The sequence below is a fragment of the Frieseomelitta varia genome, unplaced genomic scaffold (assembly GCF_011392965.1).
Source record: "Frieseomelitta varia isolate USP_RPSP 00005682 unplaced genomic scaffold, Fvar_1.2 scaffold_235, whole genome shotgun sequence".
Classification (NCBI taxonomy): domain Eukaryota; kingdom Metazoa; phylum Arthropoda; class Insecta; order Hymenoptera; family Apidae; genus Frieseomelitta; species Frieseomelitta varia.
In genome coordinates this window covers 55,902-76,832 of record NW_025109963.1, presented here as the reverse complement: position 1 = coordinate 76,832, position 20,931 = coordinate 55,902, and the positions used below count along the sequence as shown (strand labels likewise).

Here is a 20,931-nt window from a genome sequence, read left to right as displayed (position 1 = left end):
GAGAGAATATTCAATTTCTGTAAGAGGTTATGTTGTCACAAAGTTCTACGAAAGTATTTAATTGATTAAAAACAAGTACAAGGTGCAAGTTTTTCGTTTATAATATTCTATGATTATAATAATATCGTTTATAATTATTCTCACGTTTCTCTGTATATATGAGAGAGAATATTCAATTTTTATAAAAGGTTATATTGTCACAAAGTTCTACTAAGAGGTTATGTTGTCACAAAGTTTAACGAAAGTATTTAATCGATTAAAAACAAATAAAAAGTGCAGCAAGTTTCAAGAGATCGTTGCAAAAAGGAGGCTCGAATCTTCAACGCTTCAACAGATTTAGTCGGGAAAAGAATTTATTAACGTCTCCATAGTCATTTGAATCTTCAAGAACGAACGTATCATTGCTCTTCTACTTGGTACGTAAAAAAAATATTTAAAAAATCTTTGAAGAAAGCCAACTAATAAGACCAACCAGATTTTCTTTCGTAGTTTCGAGATTACACGCAATCTTTCATCGTGCGTGCGAATATCGTCGTTCACCTAAACAGCTTAACAACTTGCTTGGGTCGATCTGAAAACCAGAAAAGACGAGTTAACCCTCTCGTCTCGTTATTTTCAACTCTAAACACTTTCGTCCTTGACAAAAATTGTCCCCTTTCTTTTTTCCTTTGATGGAAAATGGTAATTAAGACACGTAGAACGGAGACGCGCGGCGGATTTCCAAAATTTCGGCTGGGATCGTACCTGAGCAAGCTTGCGGCGGCAGGGGGAAGATCAAGGTTGTCGACGACTTCCTTCGGGCAACTGCGCAGCCTAAACTTTGTGGCTTGAAGCTGCGCAACTGCTGCATGAAGTCCGAGCACTCCATCAGCGCCACGTCAGCGAAGTGAAGATCGCAAAGTATTTGGTTCTTGAACCTGCGGAGAAACAGAGGAAATTGATGATCCACTTTATCTTTAAGTGCGCTATGGGAAACACGTTTGAATTTTTGATCAATCGAACGTATCCGTCGTTTCTCCCATAACGAGAAATAATGGAAAAATTCCTGATACGATCTTCGATCTGGCCAGCGAAAGACCAGCGCGATTAAGAAAGTATAATTAATCTACGAGTGCGGAGAGATTAATTATACTGTCTCAGTTTGTCAAACATTCGTGAATGAGAATTATTTCCGACTCACGTTTCCCCTGGTAAGTTATTTTGTTTCAGATGAAACGCGTATCGGTTAGGAAATTATTTGTTTCGGCAGTCCAATTAAATTGTATGCTTTTATAGGTCGACGAGCGATAAAAATATCCCTCCTCCCTCGAGGGAGGACGCGCGAATAAAAGCTGCGCGTCTTTTTCATTCCTATTTAATAACTTTTTCGCAACAGTAGTAACATATTCTCGCGTTCGTCGGTTCTCTCTGTTACTTTATTATTAAACCTCTGGCAACAATGTGGCAACGTGAATCGACGTTTTAGTTACCAATTTGCAGTGACTGTGAACACAGGGTGAATGAAATTTTTTTCGAATCTGAGATTCTTCACCTCTCGAGATTTTGAAGATTTTTTTTTTAACGAAAACGTGTTACATTCAAAGTAATTTATTATTTTCTTGAGAATGAAGCTTCAAATGATTTTATTTCTACAAAAGATTTCTTCCCACCTATTTCTTGTTAATAAAATTCATTTCTGTAACATGAGCCGTACGAATTTGACGCCAGAACTACCAAAATGGCCAGAATGGTCATTTACAATATAAATTCACAATAGGTAATAACATATAATACAAATTCACAATTTACAACGTAAATTCGAATAGTCTTGCAGACTTGCAGATTTTTCAGAAATCTGAACTACATCTTTGAAGTGTAAAATATACGTTTTTTTAATTGGATTTCAATTTCTTCTGGTGCGATTTTCACTTTTCCGTTTTTGGTCGTCGGTAGTTGCAGTTTCTAATTTGAAATAAATTCTAAATTCCACGATAACGTAACGTAGCTGAAATTCTGATAATTTTGTCATTTAATTTTTGTGTGTTGAAAATTTCGTATGGTGTCCACTCACCGTCTAGCCCGTTTCTGATTGGGTCCCGTGAGATTCAGACCGCAGCTGTTACATTTTAGGCATTCCTCGTGGTAGTGGTTGTTGTCGTACAGCGGCGACGGTTCTTGAAACAATCAAAACAATACTTAATTAGTTTAACCATTCGACGACGAGTCCAAATGTAGCTAAAATATATTCATCGTTCGCCTAATTTTGATTCAGAAAATTTCTCGTAGAAAAATTTAAATTTTCCAGTGTAATTTTAATATGTAAAAAAGACGGCAAGTCAACTTTTTAAAATTTTCAAAATACTTAAATTTAAAATATTTAAAATATTTAATATTTAAAATATTTAATATTTAATATTTAAATATTTAAAATATTTAATATTTAAATTTAAAATATTCAAAATATTTAATATTTAAATTTAAAATATTCAAAATATTTAATATTTAAATTTTTAAAATATTTAATATTTAAATTTGAAACTTTCAAGAATTTGATTCAAAACTTTCTGAAATTTCCATTAATTGCGATTATCCGTCAGTATTCTGTTTTCTAAACAAAACAAGTTCAACTGATTAGATGGGAAAGTTTTCATCGCGAACTTGGAACTAGACCAGAGGAGGGAAGTTTCCGGGGCTAGTGGAGAGGGAAAGTTTGATGGCAATAACGCGAATTGAGAGTGGAATTCAATAGAGCGACCTGCCAGTTTCGAAAATTCGCCAAAGTGATCTCCGATTCACTTTGACTCGAGACTTCTCGGGCCTGGCACTTCTTTCATCGATAATGCAACTTCCCAAGAAATTATCCCATTGAAAGGAAGAAGTTGATGAAATTAGCACCGTACCTCCATCGGAAGGAAACGAAATTCCCATGGTTAATTCAAAATCAATCGAGCCGCCGTTTATAACTTGTCAGAGCTGTTAGATCGATTAAATTTCGATCGCGAGATTGCCGGAATTTATTAGATTCGTTAAGCGTCGATTCCCTCTCGAATTTATTCAAATTCCTTCCAGACGAGATCGTTCTAGGAGTTTTGACTTATCAATACTGCGAGTATAAATTTATTTACTCGTCGAAAACAACGAAAACGAAACTTATTTGTCCCTCAGTGTTCCCACTCGTCCAAGAAAGATTTTCGTTGCGCACAACGTCAGCAAGTAGTGTGACTCAATGTTTCACGCGACTATTTTATCTACATACACGCTATAGTTACGTGTAATTTTGCTTTCAACGAAAGTTATACGTGCATTGCAGCAGTTTTTTTCATTCGTCTATAAAAAGAATATTTTCCGCTGGCAGTAGTAAAAGTCAACGTCAGCAAGTAGTACGAGTCAATACATCACCCGTAGATCCTATCCGCGCCTGTATACATATATATATATTTCGCATGCATGCACATTTCTTTTCGTTTCACGCAACCTGTCGTTTCGACAAGCATCTGTCGAGTCATCTGTTCAGTTACAGTTTCATTCGGCTCGTCGTTAGTCAATTACGTTAGCAAAGGATGAACAGCTATAATCAGTCAGCTTTCCACGGACATAATTTCTCTCCTTTACTTTGGCATAGTAATTAATCTTTTTTTTTTTTTTTAGTTACTTATGATCTGTGTATCTTTTGTGTTTTCTTTCAAAAGCACATTACTCGACCTGAATGCAAATTAGGTATCGCATTTACAATCATAATTTGCTCGATGTACCAATCCATTATGAGATATCTTCGTCACGGAAATTCCAATTACTTTAATGAAACGAAATGCACAGATCCAAAGTCACGATTGTTAGTCACGAGGTACCATTTTTTTTTTTCTCGCGCCTCTCTCCTCGGTTTCATACTTAACGAGGGGTGTGGCCTCCTTCTCTCGACTAGTTGCGAGGAATTCCAGCGCATACTGACCGCGGAATGTCGACGTGAGGCAGAAAGAAGGCGCCAACGTTCAGACGCGTTTTTCATGACCTCGAGTCTAATTGCACGCACGCATGCACGCGAGCCTTATCAGGCCAGTGACCGAAAATTTACATTTCTATCACGTATATTTTATGGAACACTGGACCACTGATAAGTAGGTAGAATTAGAAATGGGGATGATTCAGAGGACGAGGGATTACTAGATTATTAGATTAACAAACTAAGGGTAATAATAATTTTTCACTAGTTTAATAAAATAATTAGAAAGCTTGAAACTAGTAATAATAATTAAAGCTTAAAACTAAGGTAATAATAATTTTTTACAAGTTTAATGAAATAATTAGAAAGCTTAAAACTAAGGTAATAATAATTTTTTACAAGTTTAATAAAATAATTAGAAAGCTTAAAACTGAAGGTAATGATAATTTTCCACAAATTTAATAAAATGATTAGAAAGTTTGAAACTAGTAATAATAATTAAAGCTTAAAACTAAGGTAATAACAATTTTTTACAAGTTTAATGAAATAATTAGAAAGCTTAAAACTGAAGGTAAAGATAATTTTTCACAAGTTTAACAAAATAATTAGAAAGTAAAATAAAGTAATTAGAAAGTTCAACAAAATAATTAGAAAAGAACAAGAAAGAAAAGGGACAAGGGTATTTTTTATCGTTTTTATCCGTGGAAATACGTTTCGTAAAACGTGAGATAATCTTCCCTAATTGGACGCAGGAGGAGTATAGATTAAACAGAGAGCTGTCACTTTAATTGGAAGCTGCGTTACATAATAGAAACATTTCTCACGAATGCAATGCAACAAACGTCGAGTGAAACGAAAACGTCCCATTAAAACGCGCCACGTGTACCTCTCGAGAACGATTATGTTTTAGCATAAATCATTGAGATACGTGTTTTAAGGAAACACGTAAACGTAAGAAATGTCTCTTTCGTGTCCAGCTGAGAGAGACGAAAAATCTTGAGAAATTGTGGCCGTAATTTTAGCTGAAATGGAATGCAGGAGTTGTGCAAGGTCCTACGTAAATCGGAGAATTTTATCGCAATTTGCATCTCAAGCTATAATTAACTGGGAATATCGCGGGGAAACTTCGTCTTAGATAACGTAACACACGCATACCGCATAGAGAACGATAAAATGCCACGGAACAAAGTTCCATTATTCGTCGCACGTAATACGACGACCTCGATAAATCTTTTCAAGGCCATTTTTCTCGCTCAAATGGTCCCATCGCGAGTGTTTTTAATGCAATCTACGTTTGTGCAAAATTGTCATTGTTGTCTTCACAGAGTGTTAACGACAACGTTCCACAATCAGTAAAAAAATTGGATCTAATTATAAGAGTGTGTTGTAATTGATAGAAAAAAGATTTTCAGAAACAAGAAGGAGAGACGACTGCGAGGAACAATGTTCCATTATTTTCTACACGTAACATAATGACCTTAATAAATCCTTTTTAAGACCATTTCTTTCTCATATAAGAAACACGAATGTTCTTATCACAATCTTCGTACATTGTGTAAAATCGTCATTGTTGTCTTTTGTTTAGGAATGTTAACAACAAAAGTTCCATTGTTTCAGTCGGCAAAAGTTTCGAAACTTTACGTTTATTGGACGAAACTGTGTTGTGTTTCGAAATTGTGTTGTTTTCGATAGGAAAACGATTTCGAAGAAGCAGATCATTACGCAGAACGACATAATTTCTTAAACGACGATCTCGATGAGTCTTTTCAAGGCCATTTTTCTCGCGTAATGGTGATGTTCCTTTTTTATCGTTCAATTGAAAAAAATTTAATCTAGTCACCGAAATGAAACGAAGTCGGCAAAAATTTCGAAACATTATTCATAATTCCATGGTAATTTATTGCAAAAATTACGAGGTCGTATCGTATTGTATGACAAATCTTTCGAAGGCCATTTTTCTCTGAACGACAGAAATGTTTTTATCGTTCAATTTAGCCGCCGAAATAAACAGAAGTCGGCTAAAATAAAAATTTCGAGAAACTCACTTATTATAATTTTTAATTATAATTTTGTAACATTTGTCGGGGAAGTTGGCGAAAATTACGAGGTCGTGTTGCTTTTCTGACAGAAAGAAATTTCCGAGGGGCGTCACAATTGAACGAAAGTGCAGATGAAACAGGAAACGCTTCCCTCGAACCGGAAAGGCCAGGCTGGATGAGACAGGAAGTGCCGTTGATGCAAAATGCCGTGGAGATGCACGGCTCGCCGGTTTAATCGATACGACTATTCGAGCAAAATGAACCGAGCTTGTCCTCTCTATCGCGTGCAAACACGAGACACGTGCACGCAGAGAAAGCACAAGTATAATACACAGACGTAGTCAGCTAGTTTAAGGAGTTTAACGTTTCCGTTATGAGCAGGAAGCGAACCTCGCGGGCTAATTCGCGTCGCGATGAATGAGATAAAGTTTGAAACTCGCGGCAAAAGGGCTGCGATAAAACCTGATTAATTAAGATTAATCATCCCCCGTTGGGGATGATAATAATAGCGTAATTCAACGGGACCGTCGTCTTCTGCGTGGAGGCAATTTTTCTGTGGCTTTCTTTAGTAAAATTATTCGCCGTGGTAGATAAACATGTTTCGTAACGCTTTGTTTCGTGTGGTACGTCTTTATGGTACTTGCAAATCTTGGCTTATAATTAGACGTACGTGTTTCTGAGATTTCTGGTTGAAATAAGTAATAATTTTAATTGAGATAAAGTTAATAAATAAGATAGTGACGATAAAGTTAATATAAAACTTGTAATGTGAAATTAATAACTGTAATAATGATAAGCTTAATAAATAATGACAGTAAACTTAATATAAAACTATTAATAGAAAATATTAATAACTGCAATAATAATAATAATAATAAACTATAATAAATATAGTATAATAAAAATGACAATAAACTTAATATAAAAATATTAATATAAAATATTAATAAACTTAATATAAAACTATTAATATAAAATATTAATAAACTTAATATAAAACTATTAATAAAAAATACTAATAAACTTAATATAAAACTATTAATAACTGTGATAATAATAATAAACTATAATACGTATAATATAGTATAATAAAAATGACAATAAACTTAATATAAAAATATTAATATAAAATATTAATAAACTTAATATAAAACTGTTAATATAAAATATTAATAAACTTAATATAAAACTCTTAATAACTATGATAATAATAATAAACTATAATGACTATAATAATAATAAACTACAATAACTATAATAAACTTAATATAAAACTATTAATAACTGTAACAATAATAATAAACTATAATGACTATAATAATAATAATAATAAACTCAACAAATAATGACAATAAACTTAATATAAAACTATTAATAACTATAATAATAATAATAAACTATAATAACCGTAAATAAACATAAATAAATAAACTCACCAGATTTCAAGGCGAGATACCAAGATTTTGGCTCTTCAAACTATCTCTTAAATTATTTACTTTTCATACAAATTCATCGAGCTATCAGAGTTTGGCATGATTGAACGACAGATCATTAAACAACAAGGCAAAGAACGCAGATCAATAACTCCGAATGATCACCAGCGTTATCATCAACTGAATACCATTTGTATTTTGTCTTTACTCTGTACACGTATGAAGATATATATCGTCTTCGTAGTTGGTCTTTCGGCAAAAGCCTCGGTTGGCAAACGTGAGAGAAATTACGAGTTAAAGAGAAATTTACAGGGCGAGGGAAGAATGGCAAAACGAGAAGACGTTACGGAGGAGGGAACTAGGCGCGTCACCGCGGTAAGCTCGGTTTATCGGTGCTTTAACCACTGGCTCCGCAGGTTTCGCTCCCTGTTCTCGCGCACTGGCCAACAAGCATCCGGATTATCCGGCTGAAAGAGCGAGACCTCTGCTCTGAACAACAGAGAAAGGAGAGAAAGTAAAAAAAGGGGGGAGGGGAGGGGACTGTGGCGAGAGTTTCGACGGTGTGAGAAGGTAAACTCCGTTGGATTTTCTTTTGTTTCTCCTTCGACAAAGGACACACTTAGAACTGGGAACATTCGCTCGACTTTTCTTTTCCTTTTCGGCGGAGAGTCGTCTCTGATAGAGCAAACGTCGCCCCTTTCTTTCGAAGCTGATACAACCGGGATAAACAGGGTTTCGTTAGAGATGCAACAAACAGGTAACTCGATTGTTGCCGACGAACAGCCTTGAGAAGGAAACAATTCGACAACCTCTGCTTGAGGCCAACTGCTAACTTATTAAACCAGTTATCCTCTCGGCGAAGAAGCTCGAGGACGAACGGCTGGCAACCTGTTTCGTAAATCTCGAACAACCTGGGCTAACTAGTCATCGTCATTTCCATAAGTTACTTGAGAGGAAGCAAAAAAAGAAAAAAGGAAGGAAAATACTGAGAATCCAAAATGACAGAGTGATTGAAAATTTGTAACCTAAAGCTGGTCGTCGAACTAGTAATTTAATTTCACCCTGGATTTAACTCCCCTGAATTTCGCCTTCGTGTCCCACTTGGTTTGCAGAACTCTCGAAAACCTCGTCCCCTGTTAAATTTTCAGTTTGCTACCTTAATCAAGGTAACTTACGTTGATTTTTAACTTCTTCTCTCAGTTCCCTTCGGCATGTAACACAGGAACTGTAACTTGTGTGTGTGTGTGTGTGTGTGTAATAGTATATATAATTATATATAGTATATATAACTATATACTATATATATAACATAATAATAGTATATATAACTATATATACACTATAGTGTATATTATAGTATATTATAGTTAGTTAGTGTATAATATACTATAGTGTATATTATAGTATAAGTGTATATATACTATATACACTATATAATACACTATAGTATATTATACAGTTAGTATTATAAACTATAGTATATTATACAGTTAGTATTATATACTATAGTATATTATACAGTTAGTTATAGTATAATATATTATAGTGTATATTATAGTATATTATATATACTGTAGTATATTATAGTTAGTTATAGTATATTATACTATAACTAACTATAATATACTATAATATATAGAGTATAATATACTATTATAGTTATAATATATATTATAATATGTAGAGTAATATACTATTATAGTATAATATACTATAATATACACTTTAGAGTATATAGTATATATATTATATATATTATATATACTTTAATACTATAATAACTAACTATAATATACTATAATATACACTATAGTGTATATAATATATAAATATATTATAAATTTATATAATATCTGTTAAATATATGTATGTATGTATAATTTATTATGTTATATATATATATATATATATATATATATATATAAATAAAACAAATTGACAGGAATTCCTTGAGAGACTGTACGACCCTTGAAGAAATAACCTCAATTTGATGTTATTAGCTTTTTAAATATAGCAAGTGGAGTTCTTTTTTTTTTCCTGTTTTTATAAACCTTCGCTAGAAATACCTCTTTATCGATCGGCTCAGGTATGTGAGTTCTCGTCGAACACTTCCTCTTTCCCCCAATGAGACTCTCCACCCCTCCGTAAATCTTCCCTCCCCCTCCCCATGGACAATTTCAGAAATTCCTCTTCGAACACGATCGAAGCTCGCTCCCTCTTCTGACCGCTGTTTTATATATCTCACGACAACCTTCCCTTATCTCGGGACAACGCTGTTTCTCGAATTTAGTTTGAAAGTTGAGGTCTCTCTCAAAGAGAAAAAAAATTCTCTTCAACTCGATTTCTTCTCTCTCTCTCTCTCTCTCTCTCTTTCTTAAAATTCCTCGCTCTGAGATTCTAGTTTCTCGCTGCTCGATTTCTTCCACCATTGCTCGACTTTCTTCCGAGACGAGGTCAACTTCCCTCAGACTCTCTATATCTCTCCAAATCCTTCTTTGAGTACGGTCACTCTCTCTGAGGCACACATACACATATACACATACACACAGAGCTTCAGAGTAATCCATTCGGCCTTCACCAACGCACGCACGTTCTACTCCAGCTATGTTCTTCGAGCAAATTCCGAATCGTACTGAATCCTCACAGCCTTGAATTAACAATATTTGAACGCATCTTTGAATTAACGTCGATTTTATGATTTAGGGGAGGAGGAAGTTTATCGAACACCAAACACGCGCCGTTTCGTGTTTGATACCACCTTCTGTCATTTAATCTGTTTTAATAAAATTTTAAAACTTTTGAATTTATCTGCTAAATAATTGTTTATTTATTAATTATACATACAGATGTATTGTATCATGTCATGTTGCACTGTAGCAAATTTAATATGAAAAATATTGAACATGTAAAATGTAATTTTGTAATTTTAATTAATTGAATATATGTAAATAATAATTTGTATATTATTAATTTATTTATTTATTTATTGTATATTATTAATTTATTTATTTTATATTATTAATTTATTTGCTTATTAATTCTATATTATTAATTTCTCGATGCTTCCTGTAGGACTGTAAATGACACTCGGAAACAAAGACCGGAAGTTAATTCAATTCTATTTGTACAATTGTATTATTCTTTACAGGATTATAGAACTTGATAAAATATGCAGATGCAATTGTTGCCGTACACAGAATGAAATACACGAGCGTAGAAAACGCGTAGAATATTTGTTGAGAGAAAAGATATTCTTGGCGCAATATTTCCGGGGTGCAATTATTAATCTTTCCATTACAACGAACTTCGGAATTTCGTTGCGTTCGGTCCTCGATGGCCCCGCCCCGTGCCATAAACTCGGGATTTCCGAAGGGACGTGACGAGACACGTAACGATGTTTCACACGTGTACAACCTGAAGCAATGTTTCCCAAAATGGTGGGCGATATTGCCGCCTGGAGGGCATTGAAACGCGATTCAAGGGGGCAATAGTGGACCCCTTCTTTAATTATTTTATTCATTTTTTACTTTAATTATTTTATTATTTTATTACATATATATTATACTTTTATTATTTTATTATTTTGTTATATTTTTTTATTAAAAGTTCATTAATTGTTATATTTATTATTTCATTATTTTATTGTATATATTATATTTTTATTATTCTATTATTTTATTATATATATTATTATTGTTATTATTTTATTATTTTATTATATATATTATTATAGTTATTATTTTATTATACATTATTTTAATCTATATATAATATATTTAGTATTTTATTATTTTATTATATATATTTTTTATTTTATTGTATATTTTATTATTTTTATTATTTTATTATTTTATTATATATATTTTTTATTTTATTATTTTATTATATATATTTTTTATTTTATTATTTTATTATATATATATATTATTTTATTGTATATATTATTATTTTTATTATTTTATAATTTTATTGTATATTTAATACTTTCATTATTTTACTATTTTATTATATTTATATTATTTTATTGTATATATTACATTTTTGTTATTTTATTATATAATTATTTTTAATGTTATTCGTAATTTATCGTCAATATTCTTCCACTGTTATATCTTTGTAATTTCCTGTGTGCAATGAGAATGTCACTGATGGATGGTCGATTTCAATAAATCGTTTGATAATTTTAAGCTTCAAGCTTATTTGGCAACAACCACGGATGGATATTGGAAGACATAAATGGAAACGTAGATAATATACATAAAACAAAATGACAAGAGCAAATTCTCTGTCACTGCATCCTTCTGTTTCCTTAATCTTCGAATTTTCCGATCGAAAGAGAAAGTAACTTCGAGAGAAATGGGTCAAGGTCGCCGAATCTACTTAGACTTTGGGTGAATCAACTTAAAAAGATCGAAAAGAAAGGAAATCGAAAATCTTTAATTTTCTTTTCTTTTTTTTTTTCTTTATTCTTTCGTCGAATGGAATTCAATTCCATTACTATGTTTTGTTATCAAGTCTGGAACAATCGTAGGCAAAAATAAATGAAAAAAAGGAGGAAAGAAAGAGAAAAGGACTTGGTAATTAGGACGTTTCTGATGACGATCGATCGATACCAGGCGAATTGTGTTGGCGCGTTGGATAGGAATTGGTAATGAATGCGGCTGCGTTGTCGGGAATTAATGACGGAAGACAATCGAGGCTAGACGGACTGAATTTATCGAAACTAATGAAATTCCTGGAATCGCGGGACGCCGGCGATTACGGCCACGTCCCGTTAAAATGATAATTATTTCTCAGGCGGTTTTATCGCGTACCGGAATTCCTTGGCGTCATCGCGAGAGAGAAGAAAATGGCGTTGGCGTCAACTGTTGCTGATTTTGTCGATCGTTGATAAATCGTCGAGATTTCGTTTCGAAGTGTCAGATTTGAATCGGAAAGTTATCCAAATCTGGCGCCTCCAAACTTTTCTCCAAAGATAAACTCGCACGGAATCGAATTGAATAGCTAGCGTCAACTGTTGCTGATTTTATCGATCGTTGATAAATCGTCGAGATTTCGTTTCGAAGTGTCAGATTTGAATCGGAAAGTTATCAAAATCTGGCGCCTCCAAACTTTTCTCCAAAGATAAACTCGCACGGAATCGAATTGAATAGCTAGCGTCAACTGTTGCTGATTTTATCGATCGTTGATAAATCGTCGAGATTTCGTTTCGAAGTGTCAGATTTGAATCGGAAAGTTATCAAAATCTGGCGCCTCCAAACTTTTCTCCAAAGATAAAATCGCACGGAACCGAATTGAATAATTTTCGTGTTCGCGAGAACACGTTGTTAATTCGATAATTTGGTAACTTGTAGCACGTAACTCGAATTATCAACGAGTTGATCCATCGAAGCGGAGAGTCTCGAGTAACTTCATTCTCGACGGTCGATGGATCAACTCTTGATCTCGTCGACTCTTTCAAAAATTACTTCTCTTCAAAAAAAGAAGCTAAAATTCATTTTCCTCGTTTCTTTCGAAAATCGCGAAATTTATAATTGAAAATTAGTGGTTCGACGGTCTGTAGATATCACGAAGTTGAGCAAAACTTGGAACCTTCCTTCTGCTAGCGAAACTATATACATTATGCGGCCGTTTCATCTTTCTTCCTTTCCTCGAGAAACTTTCTTTTAATTTGAATACACGCGTGTACGTTCATCGCGTGTCGTGTAATCGATTTATCGTGAACTTTAACTTGTGGTAACTTTCGCTCGTCTACGAAAAAAAATTTGCCGCGGGACAGTAGTAAAAACCAAAGCCAGCAAGTAGTACGACTCAACGTTTCTTCAGCCGAAACATTGGTACGTGTTTGCATTGTCGTTGATTGTTACCCGAGTCAATATTTATGCAAATTTATTCATATTTCTACGAACAAAACTACGAAACTGTAGGAAAAAATTTGTTTTGTGCGTTAAATATTTTACTTCGAAGTTTTCTGAATATTTTTCAGAATTTCCTTTCCATTAAGAATGGTAGCTCCTGAGAATTCAAACGCAGTTCTATCTCGGGAAGCAACACAATTTCAATCGAATCACGTGAACCAATAAAATGGCATTCTTACAAACAGAATTACGAAAATGAACTGTGACAAAGATATTGTAGCGACCTCTACTTTGAAATATTTAGATCAACGATATGTTCATTAAATCGTTCCGTCGAGATGTGTATTTAATATAAACAATAGAATATTTAAAAATTGTAAGTAATTTTATTATCACCATGGAAATGTTTACAGAGACTTATATATATTGAAACCGTAGTAAAAATTATTCATTCGTTATTTAACTTTCATTATTTAATCTTCGTTAAATTATTAGTAATTATATATTTTGTTATATTGATGATATTTTTATATAAACAACTAAAATTAATTACGGAGTTATTATTTATTTGTAGTATTGTGATATAAATTTATCATAATCACTACAATATCTGTCAAGTTTGGACATTTTTAATTCCATCAAGACTGCCAATTCCATCTCAAAAAAGAAAAAGCTTTTCAATCGAAAATATTGATAAAATATACGTAAATTGATAAAATATTTTCATTAATTATTCAGACCTACGAATGTGGACTGTAGCAAAAATCTGTTTCAACTGTTAAGTATTTCTATATCGAAATTTGGACATTTCCAATTCCATTAAGAGTGCTCAAAAAAAAAAAGGAAGAACTTTCTAATTGAATGACGTAAATGAACGAAATCCTTTTTTAGTTCTACGAAACATCTCTCAACCGGAACTGATCTTAAGAAATTTTAAACAAACGCACGTACGTTTATCCACGCCCCCGACTTGGTCGATTAACATTTTTCGATTAAAAGCCCATCAAGCGGCAGAGAGGAAGAGGTTAGATTAGGGAATAATGCGATCAGGATGTTCGATTGAATTTCCATTCGTCTGGCGCAATTCCTCTTCCTCAATCCATCGTCTTCAATCCGCTGCCATTGTACTCCGCCAGTCAGCTTGCACGCAAGTACCAGTGTTCCAGAAAAGGAAACGAACCGAAGAAAAAATGTCTCTGCAATCTTTGCTTCTTTTTTTCTCTTACCATCTTTACTCCTTACTCTTTCACACGTACGACAGTGGCAGATTTACAAATTTGCGCACGTTTCGTTCTATAGAGTGGCCACTGAAAAACTGTAGGGTTTGAAAGAAGTCGTAACTTTTGGCCATTTTCAATCATTTTTGGCTGATTATGGAGCGTTAAAATGAAAAATTCATTAACTATATTTGGAAATATAAAAATATTTATGAAAATATAATTTGAATATTTATAAAAATATTTTCCAAATATAAAAATATGTATGAAATATAAATATATTTATGAAAGTATAAATGTATAAAAAAATAATTTGAATATTTATAAAAATATTCTCCAAATATAAAAATATTTATAAAAATATTCTCCAAATATAAAAATATTTATGAAAATATAAATATATAAAAGAAAATAATTTAAATATTCATGAAAATATTCAAATATAAAATTATACAATTTAATATATAATTTATTCAAATATATAATTTAAATATTTATGAAAATATCCAAGTATAAAAATATTTATAAAAATATAAATATATAAAAAAATAATTTAAGTATTTGTAAAAATATTCTCCAAATATAAAAGTATAAATATATAAAAAAAAATAATTTAAATATTTATGAAAATATTCTCCGAATGTAAAAATATTTATAAAAACATAAATGTAAAAAAAAATATAATTCAAATATTAAAATAATATAAAAATATCTTCCAAACATAAAAATATTTATAAAAATATAAATATATAAAAAAAGTAATTTAAATATTTATAAAAATACTTTCCAAATACAAAAATAATGAAAAGATTTAAAAAACAAAAACACTGTTTGTAAAACTGTTGTATTTTTGCTTTGTGTCATTCGGTCTTTCAGTGACCACCCTGTATATTTCGCAGAACATTTCTCGCAGGTGAATTTCGCGGGTCTCGGGATTGATGCTTATTAAAAACACGACGCTTCTCTTTCCCCTCTCACTCTTTCTCTCTCTCTCTCTCTCTGCTATCCCTCGAGGAAACACCCAGGAAATAAAATCGAGAGAAAGGAAGACAGAAAGAGGATCGAAGAGGGAGTACGTGTGTGTGTTTCACCTTATTATTCCGGGACGTGGAAGAAGGCCTTGACGCAATTTCGAAATGGAGCCGCAAACTGCCCAGGGGATTGCATTAGTTTGCGGCTCGTGAATTAAGGCCAATTTTCTCTCTCTCTCTCTCTCTCTCTCTCTCTTTTTCTCTCCTCTCGCTCTTTTTCGTGGAATGGAAGATCAGTCATCTAGAAGGGGGAAGAGAGAGGTTGGCATCGTGGTGACAAGAGCGTCGCGAGGAATAACGATGAGTTGCTGCGATAATGGAAATACGGCCACGTGGAGGACAGTCAACCGCTGTTGTTTATTCGACGAGGGAAAGTATTTGTCGAGGCACGTGTAGATTCTGCTTTGAAATTTACTTTTTTGCGAATGTCTTCGAAAATCCACGACCACTGGAATAAACGACCAATAAACGACCAATTGAAGAAGAAACGAAAGAACAAGCCCTCGCAAAAAAAGAACAGAAAAAAAGAAGAAAATGGAAACGAAGAAGAAATACAAATTTGAAATAGATTGACAAAAACCTCGTGAAAATAAGAGCTTCTCTGCTTTCTTTCTTACGAATGAGATGAGAGATGACCTGACCAATCGAAAACAATAGTATTCAAAGTGCAGATACACTTTATGTATGTAAAATTCTGGGTCGATGCAAAGACAAAAAAAAGAATTACATAATTGACACTTGACAAAATAGTAGCGATCTTCATGTTCTTCGGTGCTATGCATCAACTAAGTGTAAATGTAAAATTACAAATTACTGTCCTCTCAAAACAGATAAAAAATACATTTGAGACATTTTTTAATTTATATATATATATTTTTTCACATTTATATAATGATTATATAATTATATTATTATATATTATTATTATATAATTATATAATAATTTATATTATATATATATATATGTTCACATTTATATAATAATAATAATAATAATAATAATAATAAATTACTCTTGTGTGTATATATATATGATAATATATAAGTACTATTATTATTAATATTATTAATTATATAATATATTATATAATTATTATATAATAGTTATTATTTATATAATAATATATATATTGTATAAATATAATAAAAATGTATATAATATAAATAATATATATATATATATAATAATATATTAATACTATTATTATTAATATTATTAATTATATAATTATTATATAATACTGTATCATTTATACAATAATAATATATATATTGTATAAATATAATAAAAATGTATATATATACACAAATGTATTTTATATATATAAGATACTACTATAATAAATACAATATAAAGCAGAATAGTCACAAGATACTAAAACCACAAGCTAAAATAATATTCGCAACAGGTATAAGCCAAGCACACGAATGAAATAAATAAAAAAAAAAAAAAAGTCGAATACTTCCGATTTAAAATCGAGCAGAAATTCGACTCCTGAGCCCGGAGTCGTCCTTTCACGTTAGCACATACCAGCGAACAAAATATTTCAACGCTTTCGCTGGGATCCATTGTCGTCGTGTGGTAATTAAATTGGACGAGCGAGGGAAACAACTCTCGTCGTCAAAACTCTTTAGAAAAGAAGACAACGATGGTCGGCGGAGAGCCGACAATCTTCTCGCGAGAGTTTAGACGACAGGGAGAGGAAGAGGGATAAAATCTCTCGAGAGTGGCGCAACAGGGAGTCGTTGCAACAACTTCCGGCCCGAAACTTTCGCTCAAACTTTTTCCTCTTCCTTCTCGTAGCGAAATTCTCGCCAGTCGGAAATTTCACGAAATTGTCTCTCTCCTTTCGTCGTTTGCGCGAGTGAAACGCACAAAGAGAGAAAGAGAGAGAGAGAGAGAGAGTGGTAACTATTCTAGTGTGAACAATTTTGAAAAAAATCATTGATTTTTTTTTTTCTTTGCGTATTCTTAGAGGTATAGACATAGTTTCAAAAATAAATCTCTGTAACCTTACACGTGAACTTACAGTGATTATGATAATTTATATTTATATCACAGTACTATAAATAAATAATGACTCCGTAATTAATTTTAGTTGTTTATATAAAAATATTATCAATATCACAAAATATACAATTACTAATAATTTAATGAAGATTANAGTAAACATTTCTATGGTGATAATAAAATTAATAGCTATTTTTAAATATTCTATTGTTTATATTAAATACACATCTCGACGTGTAACATAGATGTCGTTGATCTAAATTCTTCGAAGTAGAGGTCGTTACAAACTCCTGAAAATTAACGAAGTTGTGGCGACGACCAGCGTCATTGTTACCGCAATAGTAAACTTCAAAAGGCATTTTTCTGGAAACTATGCTTCTCAGAACGGTGTCCACGATATCTCAAAATCTACTCGACCAATCGACTCAAAATTTTAAGCACGCATTTAGCACACGTGTGACTAGAACCCCTACCAGAATCAACCGAAAATTTTTTATCTTTTATATTCTCTTAGGTTTTCCGAAGTTTAACAATAGCATGCAAAAATCGATCATCGAGCTTCAAAGTATCGTCACTTTTTTAATTAAACCGACGTTTTTCTTTTGTTTTGGTACCTGCTATAGCGAAACAAACCTCATACTAATTAAGGAACATTCACGTTTTTTTATTTCCGACGAAAGCAGAATGACCGGAATCGTGGACACCTTTTTTTAAAAGGGACTATGTTTGAGAGTAAGCAGTGCCATTAATTTTAACTTTCTTTGTCCCAAAAAAAATTTTAAAACGTCGTTGAAATGCGTACAAATAAACCTGGTCAATTTGACTGCAAAAGGTGCGATAGTTTCTTTGCAAAAAAAAAAAAAAATCCCTAGCAAGGTCAAAAAAAAAACCCACTAGAATATTCCCTTAATGGAATTTAATGGAAGATCGTTTCGTGTTTCGCGGATTGAAAGAACATTTCGAAAGAATTCGGACAAGCATTCGCGCGATAGCTAACCACTTCAGAGTTTCTCGCGAAATTTTTAATTTCAGTTCATAACGAAGAAATTTCATTCAATTTCACTTTGATTTTTAGCAAACGAAGGAAACAATTGAGTTCGTATTTCAGAATTTTCAAAGGACAACTACTTTTGAAAACAGTTCTCGCGAACGGAGGTAGGTTTTTTTGTGAGACGTGTGAGTTAACTTTGGTCCACGTGCGTGTGTGGCTGAGGGCGCGAAGAGATTTAAAGAGAGGATGAAAACAATGTAACGAAGATTAACTAACCAGTCGAATGGTTGACAGAGTTCTGTGGCAATTTGAATTTTTTCGCGAAAATGAGAAATTGCGACGATTCCCTTTGTCGACTTTGAAATTCAAAATTCGAACGGAACGATGAACACGAGGTTATGTAAAGAGATTATATTATATTTTGCTTGTTCCTCTGTAACGCTAAATCTCCTCCTCCTCCTCCTCGCCCCTATTTCATCGAACGGAGAGCCGGTAAACGTTTATAATTCAAATCGCCGCCATTGTAATCGCGTGTATATTACATTTTAACGAGACTCGTCGTTTCACGTAATCAATTCCGTTTCTCACTCCGCTTCCGCTTAATACGTAACAACGAGCACGGCGGAGATGTTTGAATTTAAAAAAAAAAAAAGAGACGCGTATATTCCCGAGTAAAATAAATAAAAATGAACTAAAATAAATATAATATAAAATAAAATAAATATAAAATAACTAACAATAAAATATCATATTTCCGAATGAAATAATTAAAAATGAATATAATATGAAGTAACAAAAAATAAAATATTATATTTCCAGATAAAATAAATAAAAATAAAATAAATATAACATAAAATAACTAAAAATAAAATAAATATAATATAAACTAACTAAAAATAAAATAAATTAATATAAAATGACTAAAAATAAAATAAAATAAGTATAAAATAACTAAAAATAAAATATTATATTTTCGAATAAAATAATTAAAAATAAAATAAATATAATATAAAATAACTAAAAATAAAATAAATATAATATAAAATAACTAAAAATAAAATAAATATAATATGAAATAACTAAAAATAAAATAAAATAAGTATGAAATAACTAAAAATAAAATAAAATAAAATAACTAGAAATTAAATAAAACATATATATAATAAAATTAGAATAGAATAAATATAAAATAACCTAAAATAAAATAAAATGAATATAACATAACTAAAAATAAAATAAACTAGATATAAAATAACTAAAAATATTTCTTTTTTCAATTTCAACGCAAAATTGCTCGAGCGTTCGAGAAAAAAAAAAAAGAAACACGAAATGAAACGTCTCGTTTATTTTCCGCGAACAACCTCCCCCCTCTCTCCCGGTCGGCAAGGATATTTTCTCGCGCAATCTGCAGTCTCGGAAACTCGATCAGATTCTCTCTCTGTCGAGTTAAACGAGCCTCCTCGCGGAGGCGAAGATTAAAAAACGAATCCGCGCTCGTAATTAGAGATCTCCTCGAATTGAATCAGAGAGCGTAAACGCGGGGCGTGAGAGAGAGAAAAATCGGCGGAATCGCGGCGTCAACGTCGAGAGATCGCCGCGTGAACTTTCAAGAATGAGAGACAGAGAGAGAGAGAGAGAGAGAGAGAGAAAGTGGGATGCACGACGCGTCCAACAATAAAAGCATTCTAACGGCCGGCGTTTCTCCGCTTCGCTAATCACACGGCTCGTAAAACCGCGTCGCGAAAATACTCGCCGCTCTTTTAACGGCCGCGCGAGAGACGCACTTCTCCCAGTGCAAATATTCCATCTATGAACGACGCATTGATATTCAGCGCACATTTCGCACGCTCGATTCGAAATAGAAATGAAACGGATCGACGAACGAGCAAAATGGTGCGAGGTGTTTTTTTTTAGTGTTACCTAGTATTTAGTAAGAAAGTCTACGTCGAAAAGTGTAGTTTTCCCAGTTGGTTATTTATTTTCGAGTGACTCGAGTCCGACGATTGATCAGGTATACTTGAATTTAATTAATTTAGTCGTAATTTCGCACTGGCGCAAAGTCTTTTTTTTTTTTTTCTTCGCTTAAGGCGTCGTTTTCAAGAAAACGGGCGTCGAACATTGCAAGTGCAAATATATACCATCGACGGACGACGCTTTGATATTCAGCACTGGCGGAAGTGAAAAAAAGTGCAAGACCAAGTTTCTTCGCTTAAGGCGTCGTTCCCAAGGAAATAGGATTCGAATATGTTTCGCGAAAGTACCTGTGAAAGCGGAGCATCTTATAAACTGGTGGAAAAATTTTATTCCACGCTTTCTGCTTATTTTTCGTGCGTGTAATAACCTCCTGCTCTGATTCGAAAATTAGCTAAATTTTAGTGTATTTGATGAATTTTCAGAATCGATTTTCTAAAAAAAAAAAAAAAAAAAAAGGG

At 32.5% G+C, this 20,931-nt stretch overlaps 1 protein-coding gene across 3 annotated transcripts in view; it reads right to left on the bottom strand.

Moving 5' to 3' along the window:
• Positions 1-20,931, bottom strand: part of LOC122527862 — a 79,943-nt gene that overhangs the window by 16,130 nt on the left and 42,882 nt on the right. For all 3 annotated transcript variants that reach the window (XM_043652418.1, XM_043652420.1, XM_043652421.1), the window contains 2 exons: positions 2,051-2,153; positions 745-917 (listed from right to left, as the gene is read on the bottom strand). In XM_043652418.1, coding sequence (XP_043508353.1) covers positions 745-917; positions 2,051-2,153 — 276 coding nt within the window. The remainder of the gene's footprint in view (positions 1-744; positions 918-2,050; positions 2,154-20,931) is intronic.